Raw genomic sequence first — 20,844 nt, 5'->3', positions numbered from 1 at the left:
GAAAATTTCTAAAACTGTTAAATTCTCGAAAACTTACAATTTAAGAATACATATTTGATTCCGATTTTGTTCTGACATCACTGTTTTATAACATAAATGCAAATATTAACAAAGATTTAGTAAAAATACATCACTCCAACATAAAATCACCTATCGCCTGACCATACAGTGCTGGAAAATACCATCCCCTGTTAACCCTTATCAATACCGTCTCTTCGCGCCTTTTTTCCCTCGGCACATTGTGCTTACAATTTTTGCACCGAAAAACTCGGTTAAAATGACTATAATCGACTGAATTGGACACCGGATTAATTGTAACCCATTGGGGCCCGAGTACCGTTAGAAAGGGGAACGTGACCAACGCGACGCCAGTGCGATCGCGGCAGTGTGTGTGCGTGTGCGGGAGTGTAACAAATACGAAAGACGAAAAATCGCTACGAAGGTAGATCAGATCTCATTATTATTGTATTGTTGTCTTTTGCTTTCGCCCCCACCGATCTTCAGTTGCGACCTTATGAGTTTGGCTTTCGTATAATCCCTAGATTTCCATCGCTTAAGTACTTAGATCTTACAAAAGAAAACTACACCATACACAAACACACGCACACACTCAGCAGTATGCATTAAACAAAAAGTAATAAAAAACAAAAACCAAAAGACACCCAATAAAATGACCGATGTAAATTGTCTTACAAGTGAGCACATTGCAACCGCCACCACTGCGAGTCCACCGGGAACTCCCGCCAAAAATGCTGGCAAGGATCTCGACGAACCCACCTCGCCGTTCGTTTTGAGAGCACCGCCCAGCGCCAAGTCCAAACTGATCCTTCAGAATATGGAGGAGGTGCTCCACTCGGTGAAGCAGAAGCACCGGGAGAAGCACAAGCGGAAAAGGGAGGAGAAGCGCCGAGCGGCCCTCTTGGAGGACCAGAAGAAATCTTCCCAGGAGGCCGGTAGGCCGGAAAAAGAGAAACCCCAGCCGCTGCGGGAGAAATCCTCTCAAGAAAATGGCCTCAAGAATGGCCGGCGGCGCTCCAGTCCTCTAAAGTCCAGCACTCCGGTGGCCGACAACCAGAGCATCATGAAGCACTTCGCTAAGGCGGGCAAGCCGGAGAATCTGGCTGCCTCACCGGTGAACACCGCCAAAGCCAAACCAGCCACCAATGTTTTTGAGTTCATGATGAATGCCCGCAATCGTTCCATAGGAGTTAACGAAGGTGGCGCCGAATCCCCAGCGGATCCAGAGGTGGCCAGTGAAGCAGCCACGCCAACGACGAAGCGGAAGCTGCTCCTCCAGGAGTGGAACGAACGAAAGGGTGGAGCCAAGAGAAGACTGGCGGATGAGTCTCGCGGGGAGTACATCGAAGTGCAGATGGAGCAAAGGGCCAAGAGGTGAGTGGGGAACAGTTTGAGATATATATTTAAATACACTAGAAGTTCCTATTAGATTCTGAACATATATTAATAAATTACTCTCCTAGATTGAGGAAAATGTTGACCAAGACTGACCAGAAGGAGGTTATGGCACCTTCCTCAGCGCCCACAGATTCAACAGTCAAGCGAACCAGAGGTCGGCCCCGCTCCCGACGCCTCAGTTCCGTGGATGCGCAGCCTCAGGTCGTCGTGGAAGCCAAATCCCAAAATCCCGAGACAGAGGAGTTCCTCTCGAAGCTTTCGTCGCCAACGAAAAAGCGTGACAGTCTGCTTGGTTACTTTGCCAAAGTGGAATCGCCCAAGGAGCTGACCGAAAAGGTTACCATTGCGATAGAAACTCCACCCATGGAAACGCCCAAGCGAAGAACGCAACGAAGAAAGAGCCAGGCAGAGACACCCATTATAGAAGCAGAATTCACTCCTTCGTCGCGACCAAGACGCTCCTGTGCGGGAAAGGCGCGCTACGACTACGACCTGGAAACGAGTCCTGTCAAGCAACAAAAGACCAAGTTGCAAAAGGCAGAGGAGTCCATTGAGGTTATCGATCTGGACAGCAGTAGTGCAGCTGCCACGCCAAAGAAACTAGCTCCGCTTTTTGTCCGTCAATTGCCAAAGCCCAGTCCGGATCCGTCGGTTCTGAAAGCTCGACAGGCTTTCCTGCAATCGGGGGTGCCTGATAAAATTCGGCAGGAACAAAACCGTCAAAAGAACTATGAGCAGATGTACGAGGAGAGCTATGAGGTTTTCCCCAGATTGGCGCATATAGGTTGCGAAAGCTTTGCCTCTTCAAATGAACCTTTGCAGCTGCCCTTTGCTTTGAGATCAGAAGAGGAGTATGTAGAGGTTGCCACTACCTTACCCTTTAACAAGCGACGTTCCAAAACGAGTAGCATCACCAGCTGCCTGCCCGCGGACTTTACGTCTAGCAAAAGTTTTAACAAGTTCAACTACGCTACTTTGCCCCAGCTTGAAAACAAGCGCGGCTTTGTTAAGCTCTGGAAGAACGACTTCGATCGCTTTCCCACATTCAAGTGCTACAATCAGATGAGGGAGAAGTATCGCCATTTTAGCGCCATTGACAGTGCGCAGGATACGCAACAAATGGGCGAATCCTTGGTGGTTACGCGGCGCACCCGCCGCTCCATGGAGCAGAACATGGCCCAGACTGATGAGGAGGCTAAGCCACCACCCTCGGCTCCCAATGGAGAGCTACTTTTCACCGAAAAGTACAAACCGCTGTTGTTCGAGCAGGTTCTAGTGAATCTAACGCCCGTGCAGGAGCTCAAGGAATTTCTGTCTGCCTGGAGTGGCAATGGTGGCAGCAATCGCAATTCGCAGGGCATGGACGACACCTTCGACATGAGCAACGATTCGGCATCCATGGGTGCAAATAGCAACACAATGGTGCTGGTGGGACCTTCGTCCAGTGGCAAAACCAATGCAGTCTTCACTTTAGCCAACGACATGAACTTTAATGTTCTGGAGATAAATGCAGGAATGAAGCGTACGGGTAAGAAACTGATACAAGAACTCCAGGAGGCCACGCAGTCGCATCAGATAAGGAAGGACAGCAAAACGGGCGGAGGATCCTCGCAACAGTTGCTCCAAAAGTTGCAAAAGAGTGGTTTAAAGGCAAAAGCAGCCGCCGTTGAACCCCCATCCGAAGTGCGGAAATCTCTAATACTAATAGAAGATGCGGATATCCTTTTCGATAACTTGGATGCTGGTTTTACGGATGCAATTTACACGTTGGCCGCCAGTTCAAAGAGGCCCGTAATTGTAGTGGCCACGGATCCAAATTGCGCGCATCTGCAGCGTCTTATGCAGCAGAACGTAGTCCACTTCCAGCCTCCGAATGCGTTAAACATCTCCCGATTCCTAGCTGTCCTATCGCTGATGGAAAACTGTCCCATCGAGCTGGATGAATTGATATCCCTGTATCTGTACAATCAGCAGAATCTGCGCAAGACGTTAATGGAGCTGCAGTTTTACATTCAGAGTGGTGGAGATCCGAGTGGCGCAAAGACGGGTGGCATTAAGTCGCCCACCAAATCCTCACATAGCCGACTAGCCACCGTCGATGGCAGTCGCATCCATCAACGATTCTTTGAGTTCTTTACAAGCCCACAAAACATCCAGCACAGGATACCCTTTCCCTTGGACTTTAACCTGCTGCGCTTAAATCTCACCGAGCTGATGTCTAGTTCCCCGCTGCTCAAGGAACAGGCACCAGGCGCCGGAAGTAGAAACACAGCCAAGCGAAAGTCGCGCTCTCCAAAGAAGGCCTGGCTAAGCAGCGCCACTGGGCAAAAGAACGATGGCTATAGTTCTTCCCTCGCCACGCTGGCCTCCTTCTATGACAACATTTCGATGGCTGCTCTGATGGAGTCCGATTGCAGTGATCGCTTGCAGTGGCACCTGTCCGAGGACATCGCGCACCTGCTGGTGGAGCAGGCTCTCCAAACTGGACTCGCGGCCAAGGAGTGTCCCTACAACCTATTCGACAAGCCAGCTCACAGGTAATATGATTGAAAAATATAACTAACTCTTTATTGGATCCAAAGATAGAAAGAAACATTTTTATTAAGGCAGTAATCTAAGAAAAAGCAAGTTATACACGATTGAAAAAAAATGCTGACTGATACTAGTGCTTCTTTTTGATTAGCCAGTTATCTAGGTATATAGCTGTCATAGAATTAAACGATGGAAAAAGGAAATCGGGGTTTTTTTATCGCCTGGCTGGAGTAATACCGACCAGTCACCAGATAATTTAAGCATTCCATAATTTAATAGCAATGTCATACATATGACCGATCATTTCTGTCCCAAAAACACTATCATACATTAAGTTATTCCCCAGAATGTTAAGTAATCAGAAAAACCCAAAAACGTTGAGTGTTTGTGCTAAGAGTTGAGCTTTCAAGTACTTGAAATAGTTTTAGGTTGTATTTTTAAGAAGAGACCTTCAATAACTTGATATATGGAGTTGTCACAGAAATCTCTTCCAACCAAAGACTAACAGATGTTTATTTCCTATATATTTTCCTAAAATACTTATCTAAATACTAATCATTTTCTCTTTTAACCTTGATTAGAGTAACAATTTGTGAGCACCTAGGCAATGGAGTTATGCGCTCCGCCTCCGCCAAATCGTTGGACTTTGAACCTACCCTGCGTTCCATCTGCCGCAGTGAAAAGGAAAGGGCAGGACAGGAACGGAAATCGAGTAGATTCTATCACTACCTGCGGAACCACACGGTGAACGTAACCAGTTTCACGATGGAGTACTTCGACGCAGCCTGCAGTAGTTTCCAAACGATCCCCAACAGCGAACCACCGACGGAAGCCGAGCCAAAGGATTAGCTAGGGATGCGACATAGTTTAATTTTCTCAATATGGTGGAGCAGCTCCACCAGATTTATTTGCAATTTATTCAGATCGAGGTAAGAAGAGTTGATCTTTTTAGGATAGTTTTGTGGGCACGATGATGTTGCGTAGCTATTATGAGATATACCTAGAACTAGTTACAAGTTAATTACGCTAAATTAATTACGACCTGATCCTATGTTAATAAATCAATTAAATGACATGTGAAAAACGATGACTAGCAGCAGCAGAAGCCGGAAGAGCTTTTCTCCGCCGGCTTGGGATCTTCTGATATTGTGTTTTCCGCCGGTTTCGATGCAGCAATGGAAGTGGGCTGAATTTGAATGGGTGCAGCAGAGTTAATTTCTCCGATTTTGTAGTTTTTTAGTTCCTTTTCGGCATCGGCGGAGTGTCCCGCTTGCTTGAAGGCCTTGGTGGCATCCTTGCCGCCATATTCGAGGAGTACTTCGCCACCGCCAGGATGTTCGCTGAGGAACTTGGTCACATCGTAGACGTTTCCCTTGATGATCAGCCAGCAGGGTTTGCCGTTCTTGCCATTCTGCACGGCCACCTCGGAGAGTTCGTACAACTGTGACATAATTGAATTGATTGCTTGATTGTTTTCCGGTGTAGAAGAGTGTTTTTTATGGCTGCACTAATTTTGGCGAAGGCGGTTTAATAAATTGCACTCTTGATTTGCTAATTTTAGGAGCTGTTAACCGTTGGACGGACTGGCGAACACTGGACGCGTGCCGATGGCCAACCCTTGCTTATGTTTAACATTTATCAATATGGCAAAATATCGCTTAGATCGCTTGTACTTGCCCTGTTTTTACCTCAATTTTTCCCTCTCGACAATCAATTACTATTTGCGGTTTTATTTTCACAATCTGTCTGACTTGCGGCTGATAAGAAGTACGTGATAATTTCGCCGTCTTCCAAGGCAACTTACTAAGTTAGGCCATGTCCAATAACTTTCGGGGATTTGTGCAAATCATTAATGCAAATTGATTGAGCATGTTGGCATGGAGTGGTTTTCTATCTCTGGCGAAATCTATATTGAATTCGTGAATCAGTAGAATATGAGTTGGGAAATTTTTCATTGATTTCTGGTTAGTAATGGGAATTATTTATGACTCGAGTCCATCAACTTTTTTGGTGACAATTGCGTGATTCATTAAAGGAGCGGTTCATATAATCAGTCAAAACAAAGCTGCGATAAGGTCTTATAATTGTCAATCAAAACTCCAAAAATGTTCCCCGTTGGTAACCAAATTTTCCTCTTAAAAGAAACAATGTTTTTTGATATTTTTGGCTTTCAAAGTTATATTCTATATATTTTGGAAATATATTTTAAATTTGCTTTCATTTTTCCCATTTTCGTTTTCGGTTTTAAGGGTTTTTGGTTTTTTTTTATATGAGACAACAACAATAATTGGTATTCATTTAATATATATGTATTTAGATATATATCGACTTTTATATATATTTATGTATCTTAGACGTTTTGCTTAATGCGCTTTAAAAAATTTCGCTAGTGTTGTGTGCAACTTTTGCCTGCGGGGGATCGAAAAGCAAATTCGATTTTTTGGGGGAGTGGGAGATTTTGATCTCGGATGGGTTGGAAATCTTGGGGGACTGTTGGGAGTAGGTCTGTTTACATTAACATAATGCTCCTCTCCGCATTGTCCTGCATTCGGTGTATTTACAAATTAATCTCTTTACCTTTCCTTGAAATTTACTTTATTTACTTTTACCTTGTTATAAATATCAGTCGACGGTTTTGCATTTTCAAAACGCAGCTCGTGTGCGCTTTCATTTGTATTCTCGATCTAAATGTACAGATACCATATCGTAATATGTATATATCGTAAATATAAAGTGTAAAATTAATTACTTGTCAATGATTGTTGATTTGTTGAATTTATCGATCTGCTTGAATTTTAAAAAATTGTAATTCAATCAATAAATTTACTATAATTTAATCGATTTGTTTTTTCATTTGATTTACTTAGTTTCCGTTTAGTTTTTGCTAAACATAATTCGTAGACTTGATCTTCGTTTAGAATTTAATTGTTTAATTTAAAAAACAGTTTTGGAGGTAGTTGAAATTAGGCCTGTTTACGTAAATTATATTTATGTATGTATATAATTATTTGTATAATGTGTATATATGTGTAGCTGATTTAACGATCCGACGAACGTGATCGCATCGATATTTTAGCTGGACTTAATTTGTTTATAACTAATTAATTAATTAAATTCTACGGGTTTAATTTAGTTATTCATTGTCTCCAGTTTTCTCTTCGGTCTGTGATATTTCGGGCTATTTCCGGTTGCATTACTTTAAGTATTCTTTGATCCATAGACATCGAACTATATTGTTATGTATTTAAAATGTAGGCTTGTAGGACTTTGTTGGCGTAGTAAAGTGTTTTCCTTTATTTTGCATTTGTTATCATATTTTCCTAGTTTTTCGCATTCGATTTTTCGTCTAAATTGTTGGTTAAATGTTGTTTAAATTTGATTTAATGGATCGTAAGTTCGTGAAACCATTTTTTGTTTTTCTTCTCATTGATAATTTAAATATTAATTATTAGGGGGCAACAATGTGTTGGGCTGTCTGGAAGTGACACTTTGGAATTTCAAAAATAAGAGATTATACAAAAAAAGGGCGACGATCTAAAAATTATTATAATTACCAAAATGTTATAAGGTGTTAAATTGTGCTTATAATTTACATTGCAGTGGGATTACTCGTTAATTAATTTATTTTCCTAAATCAAACACCCAAAATTAAATGCTATTCTCCTTTTGAATAAAACCGCCAAGGTCTTTTGGTGCTGCCACTAGCTGCAACGTTCGATCAGAGTTGCCATTCAGTAAGCACGATCGACCAAAGTTGCCAGATTACGTTTGGCTATCGATAAAATCTATATGATCGATCGAATTTCAAATTTGAATCCCGCTGAAAATCCAAAATGAGAAGCAGCATTAGCCAAATAAAAATGAAAACAAAAATTTCTCTACAAATTGGTTTACATAGATTTCATTTCATTTTTTGTTTTTTTTTTTACATTGTAATTCCGTTAGCAAATATACAAATACGAATTTCAATTGAACTAAAAATTGTTTGTGTGTTTTTCGTGTGTTCCAGCACATGGGACAAGCGTATAATAATAATAATAATAATAGGGGATATGGGATATGGATAGGGGTTGGGATAGAGTATAGTTAAGAGTTGGTTGGCTTCGATTTAAAACTAGAGTTATTCAAACTAAAGTGTATACAATATTCATTCATAAAATTACAATTACATATTCACTTATATTTTGTTATTTACTTTCCTCTTTCCCTTCTTCAAGTTTAATGGTATTGTGTCTGTCTCTTTCAAGTTTGTTGCTTTCTTCGTTTTTTACAAAAGATTTTCGTTTCCTTACGTTTAGCAAGCGACGAATGGAAATCATGTTACAGAACTAAAAAAAAACCTTCTATGGTCTGTGGTGAGTGCTTAAAAGGCGGCAGCGCAGCTATATGTCTTCACGATTTATCATTCTCTAGCTTTCCTTCTCTCTTGTTACTCAAATTTACAAATTAAATTCTGACTAATAAACAGTCTTTTCGTACCAGCGCAAAAGTTGGCGACAGACCTACATAAAATAAATCTGTTAAACTTTAACATAATAGATAAACATAGGCTAACATAAAAAAAATATATGCGTATATATACGTAGATATATATATATTGGAGGTGCTGCACAAAACTCTGGAGATGTGACAACACTAGTTGAAAAGTCCTTGTTTTCCCCTTACAAAAATCTTTTAAAAATATTTTATCATTGCGATAAAACACCTTTAAGATTCTTGTGCAGAGCAAATCATCTAGTGGACTCTTTTAACCTTACTAATGCTGTTTAATCTCCAGAGGTTTCTGCACCACCGCCGATATTTTAATGTAGTTAAACTTAACACGAGCTCAGTTATGAGTTGGCCGCACAGTGGCTGCAATTCCGGCTATTGCAGCTGCAGTGGCAGCTCATCATGCTAGAGTTGGAATTATTGCGGCTCATCGTGGTCAGCGGGAGATCCCCCGTCGCTCCGGTGGCAAAGGAAGACTGAGTGGTGGCTGTTGTTGTGCTTGTCTCGACGGCGGGTAGGCTGGCGGTGCTGCTGCTACTCCCGCTGCTGCTGCTGCTCCTCAGTGGCTGCAGACCAGCTCCAATGGGCACGGAGACGGACAGCGGCGGTGTAGGTATCCTTTCGGGGCTGCAATTGCCGCTCGTTCCGGTACCCAGGCTGGTCAGCAGTTGCGTGCTCGGTCCCAATCCCGCGTAGATATGCGTCCCACTGGGATTCGTCCCATAGCCACAGGCTGTGCTCTTCAGCAGCGATGCATTGGACACCGGCAGCGTGGGCAGCGGCACTGCAGCCAGCGAGGAGGCCGACGACGAGGTGGACACACAGGCGGAGGAGGCGAGCGAGGAGGCAGACGACGACATGGAGACGGAGGATGGAGGGGATGCAGTGGCCATCGAGGACATCGTACAGCTCGGCGGCGACTTTGGCGAACTGATCCGCGAGAAGAACTTGGTTATGGCATTCGGCTTGGACTTGCTGGACGATGAGGAGGCGGACACTGACACGCCACTGGGCGTGTATGTGGAGGAGGCGGCCTGGAGCGTGGTGAGACGGTAGCTGGAACTGGAGACGCCACAGCCGCCCGCCGAGATCTGCTCGGGCACATCCCGCACCGTCTTGTTGGGCGGCGGTTTCGTGTACGATCTGGTGATCTCCGATTGCTGTTTGGCATGAAAACATAAACGTTAGTAAGGGAAGTTGGCTATAAAGTTGTCGTAGAAACTCACCTGATAGCTGCTCCTGATCTGCAGGTGGCGATCCTGTCCGTACTCGCTGTCCGGCAGTGGTACGTGATGGGGACAGCGGGGCGTCTGCTGCTGCTGCAGCTGGTACTGGTAATGTTGGTGGTGGTCGTTGCTGTGGCTCTGGAGCGAACTGCACGACGATCCGGATGAGGAGTTGCCGCAGTCGCCCTTGTAGCAACCGCTCCCGCTGCCCGTGTTGCCGTACTTGAGGGTGGTGGCCTCAATGCCGCCTCGCGCCACATTACTGCTAATACTATAGTTGTTGTTGCTGCTACTGCTCAGCTGGTGATGGTGATGGTCACCGCCTGCTCCTCCTCCTCCTGCGCCGCCGCCGCCGCCGGAGTTGTGCGTGCTTGGAGTTGTCATGCGTTGTTGCTGGTGGTGGGAATGTTGTTGCTTGTTGCTGCTGCTGATGCTGCTGTGATGGAGATGATGTTGCTGCTGATTGTTTCCGGCGCCACGAATCACAGTCTCGCCACGTACAGCCAGGAGCTCACGTGCTTGTAGCGCATCCACGCGCATTCTACATCTAAATTGATCCCTAAAACAAAAGTAAACATAAATTAGTAATGTTTTGAATACAAAAAATCGTATATCTTACCTATCATCGGGTGGTGAGCTTAAAGATGTGCGGGTCGGAACGCCGAGCCGCTCCATTCCCGCGCAGCCGGCCGTCTGTACCGATAGCATCTGCAAAGGAAAACCTTCAATTAGTATGCAGTCAAGTTAGGGACTTAATAGTATAATCCTAGAAGAGACCTAAAAGTTCTGTCCATCAGCCTCCCCCAGCTCATCCTGACAGCTCTCCACCTCACTAAAAGTCTGAAAGCGCTCCAGCATGAGCCATCTCTTGGCCACCCGGCGAATACACAAGTCCCAATCGTCATCGTACTCCAGACCCTCGTAGAAGTCAATACGTATTTCCATTTCCTTTAAGCTATTCGGTTTCAGGGGCTTGAATTTCAGGTTACCCGTGTAATGAAGATTACTGCGCAAAACAAACGGTTGCTCTACAAAAAGTACGGTTTGCAACCAAAGCGATTTGTAGGGTGTCTTACAGCAGGGATTGCAGCTCATCTTGAATTGTGAACTACTGAACTGCACTTCGAAAAAGAGAAGAAAGCACTCGAGAAAACCCTCTTTTTTCACCTTTAATCTTATTTTTCGGTCTATAAAGAGATCTTCTTGCTTGGCTTTTCTCAAATCTAGGCTTAAAATCCCATGAGCCAGGGTCAGAATTTTTTCTCCGCTTGTTTTGGCATAACGAGGTTCAGCCAGGGAATATCGACGCATGGCATTCATATTAAATCCGTAGATGTCCCGCCACCAGTTGCAGCGATCGTTCTTCAGGTTGTGTTCCTCGGATGCAACGATATATAGCGAACCCATATCGGGTAGGATAAATCCGCCCTTTTTTAGCCAGCGATCTCTGGCTTCGAGCACCTCCAATATCTCCGATTCGAAGAGCAAGCAATGTCCCATCCAGGTGCATACGATGCCATCGACTTTCTCCGGTAATTGTAAATCCTTCATGTGTCCATGTAAAACCTTTATGACGTTTTCCTGGCAATTATGACGCACAACCAACTCTGCATAGCCAGTGACCTTAGAGTAATCCACGGCATAGACCCTTTTGGCTCCCAATTGGGCTGACATTAGAGCCAGGGTTCCAGTTCCGCAGGATAGAACCAGAATTATGCGACCCTTGAAGAGGTGCCGATTCTGATGCATAACAGTTTTGAAGAATTGCATGTGATATTGACCCTGCTGCCGAAATCGCATGTTCTTCAGATCTGCGGCGTAATCATAGCGAAAATCCGCAGATGTCATGAGATCCACTTCCTTTAGTTCCTGGGGCACATATCTTGGTGGCGTGGCAATCCGGGGACAGGATCGTACTTGCGTCGTGGGCCGACCTCGAGAAGCATCCTGGGGATTTGCTCTTCTCAGTAAAGTTATTTTTCCATCGCTGGGTTTTCCAGCTCTATTTGGTTTATCTGGGTTTCTATGGAGACCATTGGGCTTAGGATCCTCCAATTTTCCTGGAGTTTTCCTTGTCTCTGCCAGGATACTCGTGGTTTTGGGAACGTCACCATTTGATTTAGTGATATTTGCATTCTGAACTGTTGTATCCCCCAAATGTCTGGGAACTATTGGAAGCTTTTTACAACAAACTCCACGTCCACGAGTTCCACCGATAATTCCAGAACTTTCCCATTTATTTGTGTTCATCTTTTTGCCATTCTTTTGTGTAACTTGTTTATCTAGCTGATTATGGAAATCGGCCAGACTCAGTTTTAGGGGTTTCTTGGGAGCATTAGTTGCCTTATTTCCCGTTTTGAGTGATTTTTTGTTCTTCTTCCCAGTCATTGCGGTAAATTTAGAGCAAATATGCTCAAAAAGTTCTCAAGTGAAAAGAATGGAATAGGACAGAGTGGACGATTAAGAGAACGAGGGATAAGGTGGCGCAGTAGAAAAAGTTTGTGACGTCAAAAGAATAAACCTTAGATGTCCAATTTTGTTGATAAAAGCTTTGTTAAAACAATTTAACGTTTAGGGAAACCCAGAAATATTTCTAAAAAATTGTCCAGGTACCAACCCATTTTAATTTAATTTAAATGTTTTGCATTGTAAAATAAATCTTAATTAAACTTTTATCACCTTTTTTTCTTGAACCATTTGTTGAAAGCGAATGCGATACATCGATAATCACAGTATGACCAACTTCTTTTGATCGCTTGATTTTTAAATAGTGTTGGAAAGTGCGGTTTGGGGTTTGAGATTCTATTTGCTTTCGGTTAAGTTTTAAAAAAAATAGTAGTTATGTTTACACATTTTCTTTTATTTTATGCACTTATGATTTTCGTAATATTCAGTAATGTTTCAAAGTCCCCAATCCCCTGAAACCTGAAATCTACTGTATTTTTACACACCGATTATTCTCTACACAGGCGATTCGCATAACTCAACATGTTCCACATTCCGTTGGCCACCTTTTTCTAGGTTTTTTGTATTACTTTTTTTGTGTGTCCCAAGACCCCAGTGCCCCACCACACCACCTGGCGATTGATGTGTGCAAGCGAGCATGAAAGAAATGACAAATCTCTGCGCGAACAGCAACAAATAATAGAGCACGAATATTTTCGGCGACGGCGGACTTTGTAAATTATACAAATATGCAAATGCAATTTTGTAAATTATAAACTCGTGAAACTATGTGGTCAGAGCTCTCTGTGTGTAAGCATGTTTCTTATAATTTGATTGTACAAGCCAATTTATTTAACTTGAATTTATTGTGAAATAGTACATCATTTTAATTTGTAGCTTCTAATTTTATTTCACGCCGAATGGCGAACATACTTTATAAGGAGATTTGGAACCAATAAAATATTTTCTTTTTTTTTTAGTATGAATATAATTTGGTCTTCGTTCTCTAGATATGAAAACCATTTTTACTGGGTACACACATTATTACCATTTTAAAGTTCCCTATAAAGTTGATACAAAAGTAACATCATTACATTTAATGGTAAACTATTATTTCTCAGTAAAAAAATAATTACCATTTTAAGTCCATCTATAAACTTGGTGCGAATAAGCTTAAAAAACTTTAATGGGTCACGATGCTTGTAGTTTCTCTCGGTGCAAAAATGATTACCATTTTAAATACTCGTTAAAAACTTTCCCAAATTAGATATGATACAAATTGTAAAAAACGATTTAACTTGAAAAGTTTTCGTAAGGGGTTCGATTCAGTAATACTGTATCTTGAAAAACACAGCATTTTATAATGATATATGAACTTTTGGGTTCCTTAAATGATATAGCAGATGCGTTGTTTGCATTATGGGACGTTAGAGATTGTTTTTGCATTCTTTTCCTTCTTTTTTGGGTAATCCGAGGCACCAGAAAATATCGCATCACATTGTCTGGGGCGTCTCCGCTGGCAAACACACATATAGCCCCCGAAACGTCCCGCTCCCAGGGCGAAAAAATTAGGTTAAAATGTTTACTCGAGCATTGCAGACGGGATTGGCAATAACCTCATTTTCCGTTTGTGCACTGGTGTGCGTGTGTGTGTGTGTGGGCCAGACTCTCTGACGTAAGAGAAATGTCTGCCATTGTTTTTGTTTTTGTTGGCCTAAGCCCAGCCACAAGTTAACATGCTTTCCCCAACCCGACTGCCTCTGCATCTGTCGCTTGTTGTTGTTTATCTTTTTGGTGCTTTTTTTTTGCGAATAAAGTGACATAATATTGAGGGTAAACCCTTGTTTCTGTTCTTTGCCCGCTTCTGTTTGCTTTTGGCCTTGTTCGAATCCTTGAAAGTTTCCGACTTTCTCCCTGTTTGTTTAGGCCAACTCAAAATTTTGCAACTATACGAAGTAAAAGCTATGCTCACTGCCACAGGGGAAAACATTTATTTGAAAAGAAAACTTAAAAATGGTATTTTTTAACTACAAATTTGCAATTCAAAATGTGCCTATATTGTTATAAAATTTGGTAATTTGTATGTAATCCTAGAGAATTGATTTTAAAACTGATGGAATTAAATAATTTTTACAAATTTATTTTTATTTTTCCAGTTGAATTGATAAAATATAAGGGATTTATAATAAAATTATTTTTATTTCATGTAATTGATAAAAAAAAGTTCTAAAAAGTATGTATTACGATACCATACTACGAAAAAGTATGATAACAAGTTCGTATTATTAGGAATTTTTCCGATATAACAAAAATAATTATAATATTTGGTATTAACTAGGGTTTTTTCATTCTAGTGATAGAATGAAGTTTTCGAGGCCGCCAAAAATTCCGAAACAGGAACAGCTGTGTGTGTGTGTGAGCGTGCGTGTTTCGTGCGCTCTCTTTCTCTCTCTCTCTGGCTGTATGTAATTGTAATTAATTTATGCACGTCTGCGTCTGGTGCGTGCGTCTGGCATAGATAACGGTTTTAATGAAAGCCCGCTCCGCTCTCACACATCCACATACACATCCTAATGCTGTTAATGTTAACGCCTACGGGGCGTATGTGTGTGCGTGTGTGCAGAAATTCACACACTCCAAAACACACCTACTCACACACACTCACTCACATGCGAGTGAACATTCCCTTCAGTTCCAAAAAAAAAGTTTCACTTGTGAATCACCTTCTGAATCCCGTGGGACATGTCCTCTTGCACAAGTGAAGAACAAGTGACGCTCCATATAGAAAATTGTATGGGATGTCCGCATTTTCACAAGTGAAAATTCAAATGAAAATTTTTCGAAGTCCTACGGGAATTCACTTGTTCCTTATACTCATTTTTCGTATGGCCTGTCACGTGCCGGTGACTCGTCCCAAGTGAATCACTTGGGAAAATCAGAATTTTTCCTTGAGTTTTCACTTGTGAAATCACTTGCAAGGGACACGTCCCAAGTGAAACACTTGGGAAAATCATAATTTTTCCTTGAGTTTTCACTTGTGAAATCACTTGCAAGGGACACGTCCCAAGTGAATCACTTGTGAAAATCAGAATTTTTCCTTGAGTTTTCAATTAAAAAAATATAGAACTTAATTCATTTCATTTTAATTCATTTTAATTATATGGTACTATTTAGATTTTCAAAAATTGTACAATTATTGTTTCTGTTTTTTTGCTTCGTAAGCTTATTTTTAACGTTAGACATCGCCGTTCTTAAACCTTTGTCCGGGTCCTCTGAATCCTTGGCCAACGCTCCTGAAAAAACATATGTTTAAAAAATGCGTTTTATTTGTTTAATTGTATATTTACCTTTTATAGCTTGTTGCAGAATTTTTATTGGCACAAAACATTTCGTCATCCACTTTCGGCTAACGGAACCCATTGAATACCTTCAAAATTTACGTACTTTAAACTAAGATCAATGCACAACATCTTAAACTTAATGTAGCACTTACCTGACTTTATTATATTAACTAAACGATTAAAGTAACTCTGCTGCGCACCATTAAAATGGATGCTTCCCTTTCAATAACTCAAACAGAATGCACCAAGTCTTCTCACCCCTTTACTAGATTTCTTTTGTTTTCTCTTCGCTGTTGGCGCGTGCCACTGCACCTATACCCTTTCTAAAGTAAAATATATCCGACTATATAGTTTTTACTTCTTGAGTAAAAAATACAATACGATTTTTTTTTAAATGTTAATACTTAAATGTTTTAAATACTTAAATCAATTTTAACGGACTAAATTTCTATAACTTAACTATAAAATTATATTGTAATAAGAATGTATAATAAGTAAATATAACATTATAAGTAAATTCAATTTACTAAATTTTACTATAATCAAATAGTTTACTTTTATAAAACAATATTAGTTGTTTTTTTCGATACACAATAGTGCTCCTAGAATATTAGGGCATTCACATGTCGCTTCTTCACGAAAATTTTTCCGCCGAAATATTAGTCGCTAGCCGAACATAACGGAGAGACGCAAAAAAAATAACGGACCAGCCGAAATTTGTCTCTGCGAGCGCGGAGTGCAGGCAGATTATAAGACAAGAAAGAGAGGGAAATATCCGAATATCTGCCTCTCTTTGTTGCACGATCGTTTTCGTGGGCAGTCTTCTACGCTGCGCCGACTGCTCTGCTGACGTCAACAGCGGCACAGCGTTTTAGGCACAAAAAAAGCTTTTTGCCTTGAGCCATGTCACCGCGTCCCTACTGCAGAACTGAAGGGATTTTAATAATCAATTTGAATTATTCATTGGCTAACGGCGGCAAATAAAATTCGATTAAAACACAACGCCGCTCTGCTTCTGCTTCTTCTTCTTCTGTCTAAACGCCTAGGGTTATTAGCGGCAATTGTGTTTCCCATTTCCAGCCGCCACAACCGCCCAACCATTTCGCCCACGCACTTTTGGCCCCACCGCTTCGAAATCCATTTTCTACATACATTTCCACATTTCCATCCGCATCTTGGGCTTCTAAATGTTTTTTTTTTACCACGGTTGAAAAAACATTAATTTATTATGTTCTCACTACAGTACTAACTCGCTAGCATTCTATTTTGGTTTTTATTGCTCAAGAACCCCCATAAAACCTTTCGCTCTTATCATAATCTTCTTACTATCAGGCTCCAATTTTAGACTTTTATCGCGGTAGCTTTAAAGTTTTTATCAGGGTTATCCCAGAGATCCCAAATTGCATAAAGAACTTTAACGAGAGTTTAGAATATTTAGTTCTTTTTGGGTGATTGATTACCTAATAATATTAATATAATATTTTTTTCAAGCACATTTTCACACGAAGAATTGTAGTTCCAAGCCAAAAATTTTGTGTTGCCTACTTTTAGGTTCTAATTCTGGTATGAACATTTATGAAAGGAAATATTTTACTATCTATAAATATTATAATATTATATTATATTATTATATTATAAAATATTATTATATTATAGAATATAATATTATAAAATATTATTATATTATAATATACTATTATTAAATCTTCAAAATGATATAATTCACTGTTTTCAAAGTATTTCCTTGTTGCTGATCTGCTTAGGCAGTCCCCACTGTATTTGATGTGTTTCATTCATAATGCTCATTTGGCGTGGGCAAATTAAACACGAGAAAAAATATGAAACAAGATTCTAGATGTGGAGAAAAATGAGCAAATGCGCACTGGAAGATGTCAGCAAAGCGAGTAACAATTTGTCAAAGTTGCCGACTTTAATCTTTTGTAATGGGCGTCACACGGAGCGGCACCACACGGCACTCCCCCACCTCATTCCTAAACCCCCCAACCCCCCTTAATGGGAAATCTTAAAACCACAATCTGAAAAGCCGCCTTAACAACTTTGGCCCAATGAGCCCACGACGTGAATCCACAAAATACACATGTGTGTGGGTGTCATTTTTTTTTGTTTTTTTTTTTGTTTGAAGACCCTGTCTTTTTCTGTCGCTGAAGTTAATCGCTTGGCCTCAAGGTTAAAGCCGGCTTCTAGTGCAAATTCAATAGGCAAATGCGCAGATAAATAAAATATAAAGACAAATGGAAAGCATTTAAAGTCGGGTAAATAGACAAAGTAAAGCACTGATGGAGAAATTGAATTTGTCTTGTCCATTATAATAAAGACGTACACAAGTGCCAGACGCCAAAATGGAGCTTTCCCCCCTCGCCAAAAAAAGGACGTGCTATGCATTCAACAAACATTGCATAACACTTGGAATACACATGGAAAAATAATGGGGGACTGGAGACACAGAGGCAGTCGTAAAGGGAATAAATCGGTGTAGGCGCAGTTACGTAAGACTTTTTGCGTAGGCGGCGACGAAAGCAATTTAGGCATGTCTGCCACCCACTGCCGCCCCTTTCCCGCCCTTTCACCCCCCGCTTTTCAAGGACTTTTACTGCACTGGCAGTGTGAGCGATGAGCTGGCTCCCTCTCGCTTTCACCCCCACTTTCCCCACTCTTTCTGTCTGCCACTGTCTCTCTGTTTCGCCCAAAAGGGAATGCATAGGATATTGGCAAGAGCGAAGGAAAATGGCAAAAGGCAGCGCGGAAAAAAGATGAAAAAGGAAACTTTTGACACGTGTCTTCTGACTGCCTTGCTTTTATGTCTATACTGAGAGAAAAACTTTATATTTCTGTAATTGTGTCGAGGAGGTAATTAGTTAGCATTGCGCACATAAAAGTCTCAGCACGTAATATCCATAAAAATATTTTCAGCTCTGCTTGCGGCCTTATCGTTAAAATAATCGTAGGTTAATAAAGACCATAGAAATTTTAACCGAAATTTAAAGTAAAGGTCTTACAACAATATTCTAAAATATAAAAACATCATATTTTGTTACATAAAGTATTTAAAAACATAAATCTCTAATAATTTAATACTGTTATACCACCCAAAAGTAGGCAGTGATATTTTGTAAGCCAACCAAGGCTTTGTAACATTTTTGTTGCATACTTTTGGTAACATTTTTACGAGATTTGAAATGTCTGGAGATTTGTGCATTAAAAGATTTAGTTTTCCTTAAGAATTTCGGCGAGTGCATTTTAGAGACAGACAACCACCCACTTTCCCGCCCATCGGCAGTTGCAAAACTTTTTCTTTTCTTTTTCTTTCCTTTCCCGTATTTTCCTGTTTTTCTTTCTTTTTTTGTTTTTGTTTTTTTGCGAAGGGAAAAGTACTTACGGGTACAGAATGTTCCGGCTCGGTTGGCAAAAGTGTTGTTGTTTCTGTTGCTGCTGCTGGGGATACTGTTGCTGTTGTTGCTGCTGCTGCTGCTGCTGCTGCTGCAGAGGCTATAGCTGTCTGATCCGCTGCTGTGGAGCCCGATGTTGATGGTGTTGCTAGTGGCAGGGCCAGAGCCGAATTGGTTTCCAGTCCAGGCCCGATCCCGTTGCCAATCCCAATCCCAATCCCGATCCCAATCCCAGTTCCAATCCCAGACGACAGCACCGCGTTGTTGTTGCTGCGCCGTCGTTGCGACGAGCGACGTTTGTGCCGTATCCTTCGCGTTGTTGCTGCTTCCAATGTTGCTCCTGCTGCTGTTGCTGCTGCTGCCGTTGATGTTGCTGCCGTCGTTGTTGATGTTGCTGCTAATGTTGCTGTTGCGTTGGCTGAGCGGCGCAGGGCAATCGCGGCCACCAACACACTGCCACAGGCCAGGCACACGGATAAACTAATGGCGATTAGCAACAAGCGACCTAAAACGATTGCCAAGCGGAAAATAAATATTAGTTGTGGGCTCTTCTGTGCATTTATCGGTTTTGCATAGTTAATATATAAAGTAAAGTCTATTATATAAAGCCGATTAGTTTTGTATTTGTTTTGTACAACAATTTTATATTTATATTTATAAAAAAGGTTTTATACAAAGATTTGTATATCAGATATTGGTATCTTAAATCGTTTTCTTTAATAAACTTTATTGTATTATTCATGAAAAAGTCTTTGTTTACAAGTTATAAAGTATTTATTTTAGTTATTATTGCTTTATGATTATTTTTCATTCCAAAATCCTATTATTCATTACTTTCTTAGCTAAAATCGCATACAAGTATCACCTTCAATTGCATTTCCTTCAACTTTTTCTCTAACATTTGATCTCCCATTCACTCAATTGTAACTACAAAATTCGTTCTTAATTTTCGGCTTATTTGTTGTACAATTTAAATAACTTATTCCCACTCACGAACGGTTTTAATTACTATAAATAAACGAAACAAAACGAATGCTACCCACAGCACCGACCAAATAACAATGAAAGAGAAACAAAGTCTAAGAAAAAAGAGCAAAAACCATGAAACTGTCGCTGGGTGTACGAGTATTTCGTAGATACTCGCACGAATTTCTAGCCGTATCTACAAGGTGCGCGGCGTTCTCGTTCACTCTCTCGATAATTTCGCCCTGTAGAAAGACCCCGTGCAATGTCTGCGTCTACGGACGGACACACGGGTACGGGTACGGGTATATATGCCTACATAACATATATACGGGCGTCTGCGTCTAGACTAGATAGCAGACGACTTAAGTGATACAAGCACACATGCGCAATCGCGGCGCAGTAAGTGCGAGCGAGCCAGCGAATGTAGGCGGACAGAAGTTCGATAAATAAAAAAAAGCCCACTGAAGGGATTGATTGACACGTGTTGTACCCTGTAAAAGCGGGAAAATGGGGTATGACTTGGTTTTAGCTTCAGAACCCTAAAGTTAGGATCACAAAATATCAAACAAAGATCATTAAAATACCATATTTTAAGATTATAATAGTAATGATACCTAAATGTAATCTTCAAAAAGGATCCCCAAATCACAAAGAAAAAATGATATTTTCGATCCTTTGTGCCAGTCTTTGGAACCTTTGAGTTAGGATCACAAAAAACAACACATATCATTTCCAACTGTAAATTACCTATCTTTATAAAGATTATCTTTAGAACCTTTGAGTTAGGATCACAAAAAAAAACAAATATAGTTTCCAACTATAATTTACCTAGCTTTTGAGATTACTATAGTTATTAATAGTTCATTTTATTTCAATTAAGAAACTTATAAATGTAATTCCCAAGGGGAATTCCCGAACCCAAAAGAAATATTTTAATTTCCGATCTTTTGTTTCGCAGGTGATATTCAACGCTTTTACTTACAATCTTAGATCTTAGTAATACAAGTTCTATTTTTGTTA

At 40.9% G+C, this 20,844-nt stretch overlaps 5 protein-coding genes across 10 annotated transcripts in view; 1 reads left to right on the top strand and 4 right to left on the bottom strand.

The window, feature by feature from the left end:
• The first annotated feature begins 201 nt into the window (after positions 1-201).
• elg1 (enhanced level of genomic instability 1) lies at positions 202-5,032 on the top strand. Of its 5 annotated transcripts, XM_065864969.2 has the most exons (5): positions 203-442; positions 543-634; positions 697-1,392; positions 1,482-3,953; positions 4,530-5,032. In XM_065864969.2, the coding sequence occupies exons 3-5, from the start codon at positions 836-838 to the stop codon at positions 4,795-4,797; spliced, it is 3,297 nt and encodes a 1,098-aa protein (XP_065721041.2). In that variant the 5' UTR covers positions 203-442; positions 543-634; positions 697-835; the 3' UTR covers positions 4,798-5,032. The 5 variants fall into 5 exon arrangements, with proteins under 5 accessions (XP_036671154.3, XP_036671153.3, XP_065721041.2 ...); XM_036815259.3 differs by having other exon boundaries at positions 202-442; positions 543-1,392; XM_036815261.3 differs by lacking the exon at positions 543-634.
• LOC108014659 (cytochrome b5) lies at positions 4,815-5,565 on the bottom strand. Its single transcript, XM_017080821.4, has one exon. The coding sequence runs from the start codon at positions 5,396-5,398 to the stop codon at positions 5,039-5,041; it is 360 nt and encodes a 119-aa protein (XP_016936310.4). The 5' UTR covers positions 5,399-5,565; the 3' UTR covers positions 4,815-5,038.
• Positions 5,566-7,833: 2,268 nt separating this feature from the next.
• Positions 7,834-19,340, bottom strand: LOC108014683 (uncharacterized). 2 transcript variants are annotated; one of them, XM_036814744.3, is made up of 4 exons: positions 18,849-19,340; positions 10,285-10,373; positions 9,666-10,224; positions 7,834-9,599 (listed from the first exon to the last, which is right to left on the bottom strand). In XM_036814744.3, exons 2-4 carry the CDS (start codon positions 10,371-10,373, stop codon positions 8,781-8,783), a joined length of 1,467 nt encoding a protein of 488 aa, XP_036670639.3. In that variant the 5' UTR covers positions 18,849-19,340; the 3' UTR covers positions 7,834-8,780. The 2 variants fall into 2 exon arrangements, with proteins under 2 accessions (XP_036670639.3, XP_070852536.1); XM_070996435.1 differs by lacking the exon at positions 18,849-19,340 and adding an exon at positions 10,443-10,493.
• LOC108014682 (protein arginine N-methyltransferase 1) lies at positions 10,443-12,090 on the bottom strand. Its single transcript, XM_036814747.3, has one exon. It carries the CDS (start codon positions 12,051-12,053, stop codon positions 10,443-10,445), a length of 1,611 nt encoding a protein of 536 aa, XP_036670642.3. The 5' UTR covers positions 12,054-12,090.
• Positions 19,248-20,844, bottom strand: part of LOC108007473 (uncharacterized) — a 77,321-nt gene continuing 75,724 nt past the window's right edge. The window contains exon 3 of the mRNA XM_070996436.1: positions 19,248-19,363. The gene's annotated coding sequence lies outside the window, so the exon portion shown is untranslated. The remainder of the gene's footprint in view (positions 19,364-20,844) is intronic.

This window comes from Drosophila suzukii, chromosome 3 (assembly GCF_043229965.1).
Source record: "Drosophila suzukii chromosome 3, CBGP_Dsuzu_IsoJpt1.0, whole genome shotgun sequence".
In the NCBI taxonomy this organism is placed as follows: Eukaryota; Metazoa; Arthropoda; class Insecta; order Diptera; family Drosophilidae; genus Drosophila; species Drosophila suzukii.
This window is presented reverse-complemented; position numbering and strand designations above follow the sequence as displayed.